General features: G+C 34.4%; 2 protein-coding genes across 3 annotated transcripts in view; both read left to right on the top strand.

Annotated features, from left to right (window-relative positions):
• LOC142339644 (uncharacterized) overlaps positions 1–15,058 on the top strand; it is a 615,633-nt gene that overhangs the window by 578,683 nt on the left and 21,892 nt on the right. For both annotated transcript variants that reach the window (XM_075389832.1, XM_075389831.1), the window contains exons 12-15: positions 2,519–2,956; positions 3,236–3,369; positions 3,594–3,674; positions 11,406–11,619. In XM_075389832.1, coding sequence (XP_075245947.1) covers positions 2,519–2,956; positions 3,236–3,369; positions 3,594–3,674; positions 11,406–11,619 — 867 coding nt within the window. The remainder of the gene's footprint in view (positions 1–2,518; positions 2,957–3,235; positions 3,370–3,593; positions 3,675–11,405; positions 11,620–15,058) is intronic.
• Positions 1–15,058, top strand: part of LOC142339651 (uncharacterized) — a 349,015-nt gene that overhangs the window by 146,612 nt on the left and 187,345 nt on the right. The window lies entirely within an intron of this gene.

Consider the following 15,058-nt stretch of genomic DNA (forward strand, 5'->3'; position numbering starts at 1 on the left):
TTACGTTTTGGGTTTCTCCAGCCTGAAGTGCCTCATAACCTCCTCATGGGTTCGATTATAGGTTTCACTTATCTTCTAGATGTAATGAATTGTTTTTCAAGATTTTAATATCAGCAATTTTTAAAAAATGTTTGCAATTTTTTCAAAAGTTTTTTTTAATCATTTTGATTTTGTCATTTTTTCCAGCACCATGGTCCTAGGGACCTCCTCCAATGTTTCATGATAAGCTGTCACATATTGTCTAGAGTTAATGGAATTGTTATAAATATTTTAATGACTCCAGCTTTTGCAGTTCTTTGATGAAATTTTAATTTCTTGAATTTTAGCAACATTTTGTTAAAATTTGCGTTTTCTGATTTTGAAGATCATTACTGACCAACGAAGCTTTTCAAGTCTTGCAGATGGGTTACTTGACACAACTCCAGAGAGAAAAAATAATTTTGAACATTTGCTGCGAAATCTGGAAGCTTTTGAATTTTGCAATATTTTGTAAATTTTTAAAATCATTTTCTATTTGATTTATTTACTACTAAAGAGGCTAGAAATTTAAAGAATGGCATCAAGCTAAAGCTGAGCTCACTAAACCGTAGCTAGCTACTGACGAAGCTAACCGCTCGCTGGTCGTTTGAGAAGAATTCGCCCGTCGTTAGTCAGTTATGTTGTTAATATGTTCTCAAACTTTTTTTAAATACTTTGAACTCTCAAAACGGGATAAAAACAGGTAAAGCACAGTGGGCATTAAGTTTCATCAGAGGGATTTAGTAGTCCTTCAGGTGCTTAGAGTGGTGTTGCTGCTGGGATGGCCTTAATTTAAGGTTAAAAAGGGGTTTTTGGGCTCAAACTGGTGCAATTTTTCATGTTTTTTTTTATGATGTTTTGAATTTTTGGTTTGATTAGTCTAAGGTTCAAGTTTTTAAAGTTTGATGCAGGTCTTTTGCGAGACAAAATTACAAGTTATGACCAGTTTGTGAGCCATATGTTTTGGTACTACATACAGAAACACGCAAAATGATACTAATTTTTGAATTTTTTTTTGAAAAATTTTATTTTCAGTCTGTGGCCAGGGAATCTCCTTTAAGGTTTACAACATTTTAAACATGGTTTTCCACATTTTATTGTGTGGAATTTTAGTAGTTTTTAGATAAAACCTGCGAATTTTAGGTTCCTAAAATTTTTGTCCTTTTTGGTATTTGTCCATTCTCAAGGGCCAGAAAACCTATTCCTCGTTCTGATAAAAAATTACTTTATAATTGTTAGTGTCCATGAAATTGTTTTCAACAATTTAACATTGCGAATTTTAGAAATTTTCAGATAAAATTTTAAATTTTTAAATTATTCAAAACTCATTTGTTTTCTATACAGTTTTTCTTGCCTCAGTATACAGTTAACCTCCTCCAGCGTTTGATAGCATGTTATTACATAGTTGGCAGGTTTTCAACGTTTTTAATGAAACGAAATTCCTTATTTTTTGAAATTTTTTCTGAAAATTTTTGCCTATCGATCTTTATCAACCAATTATTTTTTTAAGGCTGGGAATTGGGTTATTAGAATGCCTCTGGAGACAAATGATTCGGAAGGTGTTAACATCACGATTTTCAGCTAAGTTTCATTAGAATTTGCAATTGATTTCATTTAAAAATTTTTGCTATTTTCTGAGTTAATCGATCTGCAAGGGCCAATGAACTTTATCCAGGTCTTGCACATATAATCCTGGACCGATTTTAGAGTCAAACATTTGTTTTGAACTTTTTTTCAAATAAGTATATTTAAAGCGATCACATTTTACCTTCAGGGTAAAAGCTTCAAGAGTTTTAGCAATCAGTATCTTTTTTTGTTTTGGCTGGCATTATTCAATTGATCTGCTGGTCAGGTAGAGTACTTCTAAGTTTTTCATTCAAGTCTTTGGATTGTATTTCAGGACTTGTCATGCTGTTTTTTTCATTCCTTTACTCCATCGATTCTTGCGACCTGACTTCTTGCAATTTACTTTGTCAAATTCAGTAACTTCTACTGCTTTGCTGATAAAGTTTGTGTGCGTAATGTCCTTTAATCTGTTTTAAGGTCAGTTGCGTTACTTAGCTCACTCAGAAAATGACTTCTGAAATCACTTAATGAACTTTAAATTTTGTGAAAATTTTCTAGTTAAAGATCAGTAGTGTGCATCTAAGTAGGCCAAGCGTATATGCCCTAATTCTTGAGTATTATTGGCTGGAGTTTTTGATTTCGAATATTATTTTTGAAAAAGCTCTGTGTCATGAAAATGCCAGTCCGAATCTAACCCAAAAAGTTTAGTGGTCTATTAAAGGACTGGTGGTCAATCTGTCTATCTTATTTCCTTAGTTGTTTCAATTCATTGAAGGCCACAGGCCTCTATCGCTGCTATTTTCCGATAATCTGCCGCTTATGTTATCAGAAAGCGTGAAACCATAATTCTGAACTTCTTTATTTTTTTTCAAAAAGTGAGTAGTAAAAATGTAAACTTGTAGTTAAGTACTACCAGTAACTTAAATCTTTTTAGGCGAACAATCCTCCAACCGCGAATCAAGCGAGAGAAACGTTCCTTTGACCTCTGGAGGAAGGAACATGAATCGCGGCATGACTGAAATTGTGAATTATGACGAAATGGCTCATGCAGATCTTCTGCGATATGTTGAGAGTCTGAAACTAAAGGATTCTGCTGCAGCTGCTGTTGCGAGAGAAGCACACGCGTTGCTAGCTTCTACAGCGTTTCCGAGGAATGATGGCCTTTCTTCCAGTTCCAGACATTCCTCCTCGGGCGATGGTAGGGGAGTTCCACAACAACCCCAATTGTCTCCACAGGGTGCAGTAGCATCCGGGTTCCAGGGTGGGAGAGGGGGAGCAGCAGGAAGCAACTCTGCACAGCTAACGGCTGAAGCCTTTTGTATGTACATGGATCAGCTGAGCAGAGGCAGTAACAATAAAAAGATCTATCAAAGTGAGGACTGTTTAGTTTGTGCGTTGGCTGAATGCCTGACGAATTTCCAGCATCTAAAGCCCAAAATAGAAAAAAGAATATATTTCTCGCCAATGTTACACAGTTGACCTTACATACGCACAGTTTTTGCCAAATATTAGCAGTTTTTAACTGGACCTGTTTTTAAAGTAAAGGTCAATTGTAATGTAGAGCATTAAATCATGTCATTAATATCATATCTAACATTCTGTTCAAGTTTCAAAGCAGATATCATCAGTATTTAGTTCTTGGGTGTTAAAGGGAATGGCGAGAGCAGGGGTAGTAATGGAAATGGGTACCATGCTGGTCAACACCAACAACAACACCCGACGTCTTCTTCATCAACACATTCGCAACAGGAGATGCTTCTCAGTCTAAACTCATCTCTACAACAAGTGGGTACCTCATTCAGTACTTCTAAGTATCCACAGTAGTTTCTTTATTCAGGAGACCAGGTCCGAGTTATGCGCCGAAGAGATCCATTTTTTTGTTTCTTTTGAAAAGATTTTAGTAAAAGTTTGCAAGAAAGGAAGCTAAGAAATCCTGATATGCTTTGAACAAGCCAATAATCATTTTCCTTTCTTTTTGGGATCAGTTGGACAACTTTGTATGTTTTCAGGTGCACAATTCTCTGATTGATCTAGCCAACAGCATGACTGCTTCCTCTCCACAGACACAGCAGACTGCATCTGCTCAACAGGTCAGTATCTTATCGAAATCTCTTACTCATGGTTTTTTTTTCAAGGCATGTCTAAGATTTAAAAGATGCTCAGAACTGCCCCCTTTGAAGTGCTTGATTTAAGCTGACCTGCTCCTTATAAATCAATCAGATTCTTTGAATTTGAGCTCTATTCATTGCAAAATGATTATACTACTCGCAAAAATTTAAAAAAAACAGGAGGATTAGTAATGTGCGGGTGCTAATGTCTAACCCGTCATATGCCAAACTATGTATCAAAACTTGCAAGCGAAAGTGCACATCTACAGATGTTCTTTCTCGAACTACTTTTTAATAGCCGCCCTCATCTTCTCAGCCGGCTATTATAGCGCTCCTATTTTTTACAATTCAAAGAATTTGAATTGTATTGGGGCGGTGTGTTTTTCTAAGATGTGTTCACACATTTTTCAATGACTTTGATCTTTCAAAATGTGATAACAGGTAAAGTCCAGCGGGCATTAGGTTTCATTAGAGGCCCAAAATGGGCTTTGGTAGCCCTTCAAGTGCTTAGAGTGGTCCAGATGCGGGAATGGCCTTAATTTAAGGTTGAAAGGTCATTTTCTGGGCTCCAAGTGGTGCAATTTTGTATGTTTTTTTTGAGTTTTTTGTTTGATTAGTCTTAGATTAAAATTTGTAAAAGTTGATGAATGTCTTGCGAGACAAAATTAATTGCTATGACCTTTTTATGAGCTATCTGTTTTGGTACTACAAACACAACACGCAAAATGATATTAATTTTTGCAATTTTTTTCAAGTTACCTCACTCATTGTATCAAATGAATGGATTTTAAATACTTTTACGCATTCAATTACTCAATGGGGTTAATAATGTCAAATTCAGAAGATCAAACTCAAAAGAGTCGGGATAAACCAATAAAACCCGGTCATGAAGTCATAGTGCATTAGGTTATCAAAGTTCATTAGAGCGATTGCTAGCTGATATTAGTATTAAGCTTAATAACCTTCAGTTTAGAAGCCGAAGTCAGTATAGATTTAGATTCTAACTGAAATTGCTTACTGAATTAGAACAATTTTTTAAATTTAGGAAAACTTAGAAAAGTTTGGTCAATATCAATTGCTTCTTTTTTTTCTGTTTCAATCCCGATTTGCGTCTAGCGTGTCAACGGCGGCTATTTTCCGGCAATCTGCCGGCTATGTTTGTTTTCCTTCCCTGGGTAGCCAGGTAACCTCCTCAAGGGTTTTATAGTATATTACATAGTTGCTAGGGGCAATGGATTGGTTTGCAGCATTTTAATAGAACGATTTTCTAGTTTCTGGTATTGGAAATTTTTTCCCAAAATTATTGCCTACGGATCTTTGAGCCAATGAATACTTGAAGGCTTGGAGTTGGGTTTCTGGATAGCCTCTAAAGACACAGAAATGATTCTGAAGATTTTATTATCACGATTTTCACTTTTATTAAAATTTTTTATTGAAATTGATTTTATTTTTTTGTCATTTTCTAAGTTAAAAAAATTATCAATCTTCAAGGGCCAATGAATTTTTTTCAGGTCTTGCAGATACAATCCTGGAGTGATTTCAGGCAAAAATTGGTTTTGAACATATTTTTGAAACAGATATATTTAAGGGGTTCAAATTTTGCCTTCCAATAGTTAAAAAATGTGACTTTCGTGGCGGCTTCGACAGGCTAGAAGTGACTGATAGAGAAATGAATACAAATGAAAATGGTATAATTTTTGAAAGAAAAAGTGTTGGAAAGGTTAATCATTCTGAGTTAGTAGATTATAGGTTTAATTAATAGCCGCCCTCATCTTCTCAGCCGGCTATTATAGCGCTCCTATTTTTTACAATTCAAAGAATTTGAATTGTATTGGGGCGCTGTCTTTTTTTTTAAGATCTGTTCACACATTTTCATGATTTTTGAAGTCAAATTGGAGTAGTGATTTTGGTCACGCCGAAACAGGAAATGGAGCGAAAAAGCGAGTGGTTTTGCGGCGTGAATTTTTTTCGCTCTAATTTTAAAGTAGAGTGAGAAAACGGTGTTTGAACAAAAATTCGGTTTCTTGGTGGTGATTTTTTGTTCACATGCGGCAATTTCACTCTGATTTTTACTATTTTTTTCGATTTTTTGGATCGTATTTTTTCTAAATGGTTTTCCCAATCCATTCACAGCTCATTCTAGGCCTAATTTTATTGTTTGAATTAAATTTTAATTTCTCGCTAGTGGTTTTTTTTGTTCACATGCGGCATTTTGACATTGATTTTCTGTTTTTATTCGTATTTTTTGATCTGATTTTTTTAAAAAATGGTTTTCTCAATTCACTCATAGTCCATTCTAAGTCTAGTTTTTCTGTTTAGTCAATGAAATTTCTTTAAATTGTACGTCAGGAGTTGTCCTGCTATGTTTTTTTACTTCGTCGAATAAAAAATGTTTCGCTTTACCTCATTTTGCCGCTTTTTCAACATTTTGCGTGATATCTTTTTGACTTCTCTAGGCTAGTTTCTCTCTTCTCTCATTCTGCTAAAAGTGTTTTTGAACATCAGTTGCTCAGCAAAGCAATTCAAAATGAAGAGAGTCGGTATAAAAATTGAAGTCAGAAGTAGAAACGGGATAAACCCATAAAGCCCAATTTTAGATGCCCGCTATTTGAACGTCGTTCCTATAGGTCTTAGTTACCTCTAATGCTTATTGGTATTGATAGTAGCCCCTGTAGCCTCTCTCTAATAAACAGAAGTACGTTATGTTCAACTACGAAATGCCATCAAAATAAATCGGACTTAAAAATGTTTTTGTACAAAAATCTTTTTTTTTCAATATCTTTTCTTTCAATCCCAATCATGCTTATTGGAATCAACGGCGGCTATTTTCCGGCAATCTGCCGGGTATGTTTAAGGTAGAGCATTAATACCCTTTCTTCAGATATCAATAGTTAACAGAATTTTTTACTGTCATTTTTAAATCTGGAAAAAATAGGCACCAATTATGCAGAACATGCTATTCGCAAGAAAAGAACATTTAATTAACAATAGTTTGTTTGGAGAACATTACAACGTTGAAATTTAAACTGTTTACGAACCTGTAAATGTTCCAGGAACTAGATAAGCAAGGTCAAATTGCTCGTAGGCAGTTAAGTTTTCAGTCAAGGCAGGAAATGGAGTGAGAAGATGAAAATTTATGAAATAATCATCGTTAAAGCATTTTTTCTCGGAATTGACAGAAAAGTATCATTGAGATGTTTTTGAAACATGTAAGATAACCTTTAAGAGATCGAATTCTATCTTATTAATAGCCGCCCATCTCAGCCGGCTATTATAGCGCTCCTATTTTTACGACTCGAAGAGGAGTATTGGAGAAGTCCTTTTTTTTTAAATCAATTTTATTGGAGTGATTTTTGAAGCGGGAAATGAAACGCGTGAAAAAATTTGGAGTGATTTTGGAGCTGAACAAAAGTGAAGAGCGGAGCGAAAAGAGAGTGGTTTTTTGTTCATACCGCTGTTTTCGAGAGAGCGAGAAATTGATGTGTGAAAAAATTTTCTCTGAGCGAGCGAAATTTTTTGTTCACGTGCGGCTTTTAAAAGCAGTTTTTTGCAATTTTTCTTGTTTATGAGGTTTGATTATGATATTGTATTGGATTTGGGCTTGTTCTGATAGGAATTGAAGGTTTCAAGTAGTTAATTTGAGTTTTATGCAAATTTGGAGGTTTTTGATCAGTTTTGCTGATTTTTCGACGAAATTTAATGTATTTTGGCCTTTTGTTTTGTTTTTCTGCTTTAAGTGCAGTTTGTATAGAAGCTCGTTACTCTAGGATCATGAGGGATACAAATTGATTACAATTTTGTTTATAAAACATTTTTTCTGAAGAAAAATGACAGAAAAATTAGGAATTTTTTAACCACTTTTTTAATTTTTGGGCTTTTTTTTCGTTTTTTTTCAATGGTAGACAATTTCTTTAGCTTGTTATGACTTGCCCATTTTTTCGCGAGCATTTCATTGCTCTATTTGCTCAAAGTAACTTTATATGGCTTTAATTTTTGTAAATTTTAAACACCTTACTTTTTCTCGTTTTTTATTTGTTCAATTTGGTTTTAAATGTCGTTTCTATTCTTCCTCAACCTTTGATAGCATTTGGGGAGTTTTCTAGTGGAAGTCATTTGGTGTAGCTCTTTTGGATGTCTCTCATTTTGATTGATATTAGTTTCGAGTTGTTTTTGTTAAAGAAAATCGAGTAAATCAGGGCAAATTTTGGCCACTTTGTCTTTTTTCTAAGTTTATTGCCTATTTCTTCCAATTTAATGTTTTTTGTTGGTAACTTTTTTCTCAATAAGGAGCATCTTTGTAGGTGTCGATACTATGAATTTGTACTTGAAGGCTTAGCAGGGTAGTTTTCCATTAAACAAATTATTCAAATCTCTAATTCGTTAGAGTTTTTCTTAGTCTTTTTTTAAGTTTGTTGTTTAACGTTTCTCTGCCAATACTAGGTGGGTGATTGATCTAGCCAAATATATAACTAATTGATTTCTATGAGTTATGGATGGGAAGCTTTATGTTATCTTTTTGTAGAGAATTTTGTTTTGATTTTTAGAGAATATTATTTTTTGATTTGGTCCTTTGTCAAGTTTCCAGTTCTCCAGTCTTTTCTTTGTGAATTGGTTACACTGTCTGTCGATTGATAATATGCTGGTGTTGCATCTGATTAGTGAGAATAGTCAGATTTCTACTTCGAGTCGTCTCTGGAATTTTTCCGGCTATGTTTTTTTTTTTACTTCGTCGAATAAAAAAAATGTTTCGCTTTACCTCATTTTGCGGCTTTTTCAACATTTTGCGTGATGTCTTTTTGACTTCTCTAGGCTAGTTTCTCTCTTCTCTCATTCTGCTAAAAGTGATTTTGAACATCAGTTGCTCAGCAAAGCAATTCAAAATGAACAGAGTCAGTATAAAAAATTGAAGTCAGAAGTATGAACGGGATAAACCCATAAAGCCCAATTTTAGATGCCCGCTATTTGAACGTCGTTCCTATAAGTCTTAGTTACCTCTAATGCTTATTGGTATTTATAGTAGCCCCTTTAGCCTCTCTATAAGAAACAGAAGTACGTTATGTTCAACTACGAAATGCCATCAAAATAAATCGGACTTAAAAAATGTTTTTTTTTTCAATATCTTCTATTCTTTCAATCCCAATCATGCTTATTGGAATCAACGGTGGCTATTTTCCGGCAATCTGCCGGGTATGTTTATAATCCTTGAAATAAATTTTTGGATCGGTCACTAACTTATTTTTAACATGAATTTCAAATTTGAAAGAACGGAGTAGAGAAAAATATTCTTCTCAATTCTTTTTTAATTAATTAATTTAGCTCACACCTTTTACAGCATTTGATCACTTTATATGCCAAGAGATAATGAAAAGATATCCAATAAGAAATTGTTTTTTTTAAATATTTTTCAAAGTTCTATTGGCAGTTCATAATCTCAGATACATTGAATTGGAATTGCCATCTATTGATTTTTTCCTTCAAAATGAATATGCAATGGTGAAGCGATTATTGTAAACGTGTGTGTTTTAGTGCAATTTTTTTGCTTGACAGTGTTTGCGCTTTTATTCTAGAATAATCTTTGACTTCTTAAGTGACTTTTTCTACGCACTTCCTCTTGATTATTGAGTGATTTCAATTGCTCTCACTCCGAAATAAAGTTTGTTGTTAAAAAAACCGATTGTTAGAGAGACGATGACAAGGCCCTGAAGGCTTCGTTAATGCCTCTGTCGAGCTTAAGGAATCGGACTCAGGAGGTCGGGTTTCGAACCCGATTTTCGGTTGTTTTTGCACCCATAAAGAAAAATTTATCTAGGCTACAGCCCCTGAATTATATTGAAAATATAAAATTCATTCGAGAGCAATTTTGCCGACGTAATTCGGTTTATGTTCATATTTTTGTAGTTCTACAGCTGGTTCTATAGAATACAAATAGTTTTGATTATTTAGAATGAAGTATCTACCAGCTGATGATAAATAAACTAGTAATCGAACATTGGAGATACTTTTTGTGATCACTTAGAGATTGAATAAAGAATAATATTTCGAGAATTTGCCTGATACATTATTTGGCACAAAAATTTTAAATGGTTTTGTTCGCAGAGGATTCAAAATGTTTTAAAACAGTTTCAGAATTTCAACCTTAACAAATTGAAGCGACACAAACGTCTGTGGTTGAGCCTGTGCGAGATTCTGTTGACCATGTTTTTAATAATTTTTTGAAAAGAGCAGCATTTGAAATTCTTAATCCCCATTTTTTCCTTGTTTCAACCTAAATGTGATAATAGTTAATGTTTTATTCAATTGTTGACCCATTTTTTCAATATTTGTTCAATATTTTTTATTGTTTTCTTTAACGAACTTTGTTCAAGCTGGGCCATAAAAATTGACCGCCTGCGTAATTCTCTGTATATTTTTTTTTCAAAAAGTGCATTCGAACGTTTTCCTGATAATCTTAATTCATGAAATCCTCAACTAAGGCCACATATTGTATTTAATGTGCGTTTCGGTGTCTAAATGACAAAATAATGTTATCTGAGAATTGATGCAAAATTTGCTCAAGAATCGTTTGTTTTGTACCCGATTTCACTATATATCATGTAAAATTCATGAAATTTTTCGTATTTGCAACCAATTTTTCTTGTGTTTTCACAAGAAAAATTGTGTGATTTTTCACGCGAAAATCAGCAAAACAGGAAAAATTGCACGAATTTTACATGATTTATTGTGTGCATCTCTCCAAAAATCCTGAGGTTAAGCCCAAGAGAATCGTGTAATTTTATACGATTTCTTGTATAAATTGGCCTTTCATCGTGTGTCGCTTTTCACGCCAGAAATCGGGAAAAATACACGATTTTTTGTTGAATTCACACGAGAAATTTCTAGTGTGAGAAACATTAAATATATTTCGTCCATTTTTTACGAGTGTCCTTATGTACTTTATCGTCTTTGAACCTTGTATAGTTGAAAAAATTAAAATGCTTTGAGGACCGACTTTGCTTTTCAATGCCTTTTTAATTGCTCTTGAACGCAGTTCATAGCAATTATTGTAAACGTGTGTGTCTTTTTTTTTATGCAAAATTTTCGCTTGACGGTTTTGACTTTTCGAGTGACTTTTACGCCCTTGACTTTTTGCATTTCGCGTGATCTAAAATTCTCTCTCAATCACAATTTAAAGCAGCTGAACTCAATTGGCGGCAATTTAATACTAAAAGTCAAATAAAAAGTGCGCCGAAACTGGTGTCATATTTTTACTTTAAATCTTAATAGTGGTATATGTTAACCTCTAATATGGTTATTTGAAGCCCACTATAGAACTTCTTAGTCCCATTTAGGCTACCCCTCCCCCCCCCCCCCCCCCGACTGAAGCAGGCTGCAATTGATTAGAGCTCCCACTAGTCGTTCAAGAGCAATTCTTCCGACGTTTAGTCGGTTATGTTTAATATTAACACTTCGTAGCGTCGGCAGACTACAGAGATCGACGAGAATTTGCTGGACAAAAAATTCTGTTTGGCAAAAGTATCTGGTCCCCTTTTCATGGATGGTTGGAATAATAAATCTAAAGTTAGTTTAAAAAAATGGTTGTGCATTGTCATGACTCAATATTGTCTGTGGTATACAGATTTAAGAGCGAATCGATTTTTTCAAAGTTTCCGTTGAAAAAAAGCTTAGAAAGAAAACGGAGTGGGATAAATTTGTTGCCTAATCAATTGTTAATAGGCACAAATGGGAGGAGCCTCTGCTGTGGTTCCCAGCGCAAGACAGAGTCACAATCATCGCGAGTCCTCAACTCACTCGGCGTCAGAACGATTCCCTCAACAACCGGATTCCTCGTCTGTAGGTACTGTTGCTGCTCCATCAGGTGCAATACCACATCCACCAGCACGCCGATCACAAATATCCTCGTCTTGTACTCCTGACTTGCAATCCAAAGGTATATTATGCAGTCCAATTATATTTTCACAAATGCTAAAATTTTCTAGAAATCAAAACTTGTAATGAAAATGTTCGACAGAAATAGGTTGCTAAAGATTAGTTCACTTGGTTTCAGGGCAATTTCCACCCTGTTTTTAGACCAGTTTTTCAACTTTAGTTATTGCTTGCAACGTAGTTATATTTTTCCTACTTATAGCGCGCTTCTTTTTAATGGCTCTCAGACCAAAATTTGTTCTTTATTTGCGCTTTGTTAGTGTTTTGTATGCGATTTGTTTAAATCGGTTTTCGTCAGAACTAATAGACTTGCCGTCCTCAAATACGGGCAAGCTTGTAAAGGTAGAATGTATTAAGTCGCAGTGAAATTATATTAGAAATTATATTAGTCCTGCTGATCTTTTAATGCGATTTTCGTACTACCAACTATGTCTGATAGTTTTTTCGTCTGACCACCTGACTTTTCGTCCTCAAGGAGAGATAAACAGGACAAGACCGGAGGGCATTAAGTTGTCTTGAGAGCCTTAGGGCTCATTAATCTCTACATATGCGATTCACGTAACTGGTTAAGAGGCATAAATAAATTCATGGTGTGAAGGGTTGTTTTTAGAGGTTGACCCCCTCCCACAGGATACGCTCCCCTTAAACCCCCACTCCACCTTATTCTACCCCTAACCCCGCGCTCTCGACCCCACCCGCGCGCACGCCTGATTAATCTAAAGCTTGACTCACTAAGACGCAACTAAATACTAACGAAGCTAACCGCTCGCGAGTCGTTTGAGAGCAATTCGCCCGACGCTAGTCGGTTATGTTTTTCTAGTTTTTAAGTGCACGGAGAGATGAGGGATAACTTGATGCTGTTATGAACAGGTCTGTGGATTTAGACTCCTAAAAAAAACATAAAACAACACTTTTAATCACTCCCCTTGTCTACTGGGGCTAGCCTCCCTAATTCTTTAGCTAGCTAAAACCAAAGTAAACTCCACGCTAGTACTTTGCTCCATGCTCGTTCAATTTGCAAACAATTTTGGTGTTGTACAAGATCCGGAAATTTTGGTAACAGTAGTTTGATTTTTAGATTTGATTATTGCTTAAATTTTATGAATTGTGGACACGTTGCAAGCTGCTGTAGATCTTTTTCGAAACAAGGTTGAGCTTTAGTCTAAGGAATTCTAAATTACCGAGTAGTTCCAACCATATTAACTTATTCCTGCGAACATTTTTTGGGGTTCCGGACTTAACGAAGTCATGAAAGAAGTTGTTAGCGAGCGATCGAACTTTGCTTTTTTAAAAGCAGATCTTGAATCATTGCTTTGATACAAGCTTTTTAATAAAAAGCAGAGTTGTCACCTTAACAAGACGAGTTTTGAGTTTTTTTGGTGAACTGGTGGCGTAGATTTCTTTCGGGATGCTACCAATTTGATGGTACGCTGGTTGGTTGTTTTGATTATAGCTGCGAAGCTGTAAGCTGAGCGTAGCTATATTGCGGTGCTCTTGGTTTTTTACAATTCAAAGAATTTGAATTGTATTGGGGCGCTGTCTTTTTTTACGACTCGAAGAGGAGTATTGGAGAAGTCCTTTTTTTAATCAATTTTATTTGAGTGATTTTTGAAGCGGGAAATGAAACGCGTGAAAAAATTTGGAGTGATTTTGGAGCTGAACAAAAGTGAAGAGCGGAGCGAAAAGAGAGTGGCTTTTGTTCATACCCCTATTTTTGAGAGAGCGAGAAATTGATGTGTGAAAAAATTTTCTCTAAGCGAGCGAATTTTTTTGTTCACGTGCGGCTTTTAAAAGCAGTTTTTTTTGCAATTTTTCTTGTTTATGAGGTTTGATTATGATATTGTATTGGATTTGGGCTTGTTCTGATAGGAATTGAAGGTTTCAAGTAGTTAATTTGAGTTTTATGCAAATTTGGAGGTTTTTGATCAGTTTTGCTGAATTTTCGACGAAATTTAATGTATTTTGGCCTTTTGTTTTGTTTTTCTGCTTTAAGTGCAGTTTGTATAGAAGCTCGTTACTCTAGGATCATGAGGGATACAAATTGATTACAATTTTGTTTATAAAACATTTTTTCTGAAGAAAAATGACAGAAAAATTAGGAATTTTTTAACCACTTTTTTAATTTTTTGGGTTTTTTTCGTTTTTTTTTTCAATGGTAGACAATTTCTTTAGCTTGTTATGACTTGCCCATTTTTTCGCGAGCATTCCATTGCTCTATTTGCTCAAAGCAACTTTATATGGCTTTATTTTTTCTTGTAAATTTTAAAAAACACCTTACTTTTTCTCGTTTTTTATTTGTTCAATTTGGTTTTAAATTTCGTTTCTATTCTTCCTCAACCTTTGATAGCATTTGGGGAGTTTTCTAATAGAAGTCATTTGTTTTAGCTCTCTCATTTTGATTGATATTAGTTTCGAGTTGTTTTTGTTAAAGAAAATCGAGTAAATCAGGGCAAATTTTGGCCACTTTGTTTTTTTTTCTAAGTTTATTGCCTATTTCTTCCAATTTAATGTTTTTTGTTGGTAACTTTTTTCTCAATAAGGAGCATCTTTGTAGGTGTCGATACTATGAATTTGCACTTGAAGGCTTAGCAGGGTAGTTTTCATTTAAACAAATTATACAAATCTCTAATTCGTTAAAGAGTTTTTCTTAGTCTTTTTTTAAGTTTGTTGTTTAACGTTTCTCTGCCAATACTAGGTGGGCGATTGATCTAGCCAAATATATAACTAATTGATTTCTATGAGTTATGGATGGGAAGCTGCATGTTATCTTTTTGTAGAGAATTTTGTTTGGATTTTTAGAGAATATTATTTTTTGATTTGGTCCTTTGTCAAGTTTCCAGTTCTCCAGTCTTTTCTTTGTGAATTGGTTACACTGTCTGTCGATTGATAAAATGCTGGTGTTGCATCTGATTAGTGAGAATAGTCAGATTTCTACTTCGAGATTTCTATTTTTATTTGGATTTATAGGTTTTTTGAAATATTAAAAAAATATTAGTAACTTTTTCCAGTTTTTCAGTGAAAGTTGTTTTTAAAGAGATTTTTTTTCATAATTTAGCCTAAAGTATTTGTTCAAAATTCACATAAGTGGTTTTTGTAAGTACTAGTTGGTTTAATGAAGTTATTTTGGCAGAGATAGTTTTTTTCGGGATCCCATTTTATAACAAAATTTGATCAGATTTTTTTATCATATTTTAACAGATTTTATTTTGTTTTTACTTTTTTGTTTCATGACTTCGTTTCAAGATAATCATAAATTAGTGTAAATTAGTGAGGGCACGTTTTCTTTGATGCGTAATTGGATGGTGTTTGAATGGATTTTCAATTCGAGTCGTTTCCGGAATTCTTCCGGCTATGTTTTTTTTTAAGATCTGTTCACACATTTTCATTATTTTTGAAGTCAAATTGGAGTAGTGATTTTGGTCACACCGAAACAGGAAATGGAG

Source organism: Convolutriloba macropyga, chromosome 5 (genome assembly GCF_964194025.1).
Source record: "Convolutriloba macropyga chromosome 5, txConMacr16.3, whole genome shotgun sequence".
Classification (NCBI taxonomy): Eukaryota; Metazoa; Xenacoelomorpha; order Acoela; family Convolutidae; genus Convolutriloba; species Convolutriloba macropyga.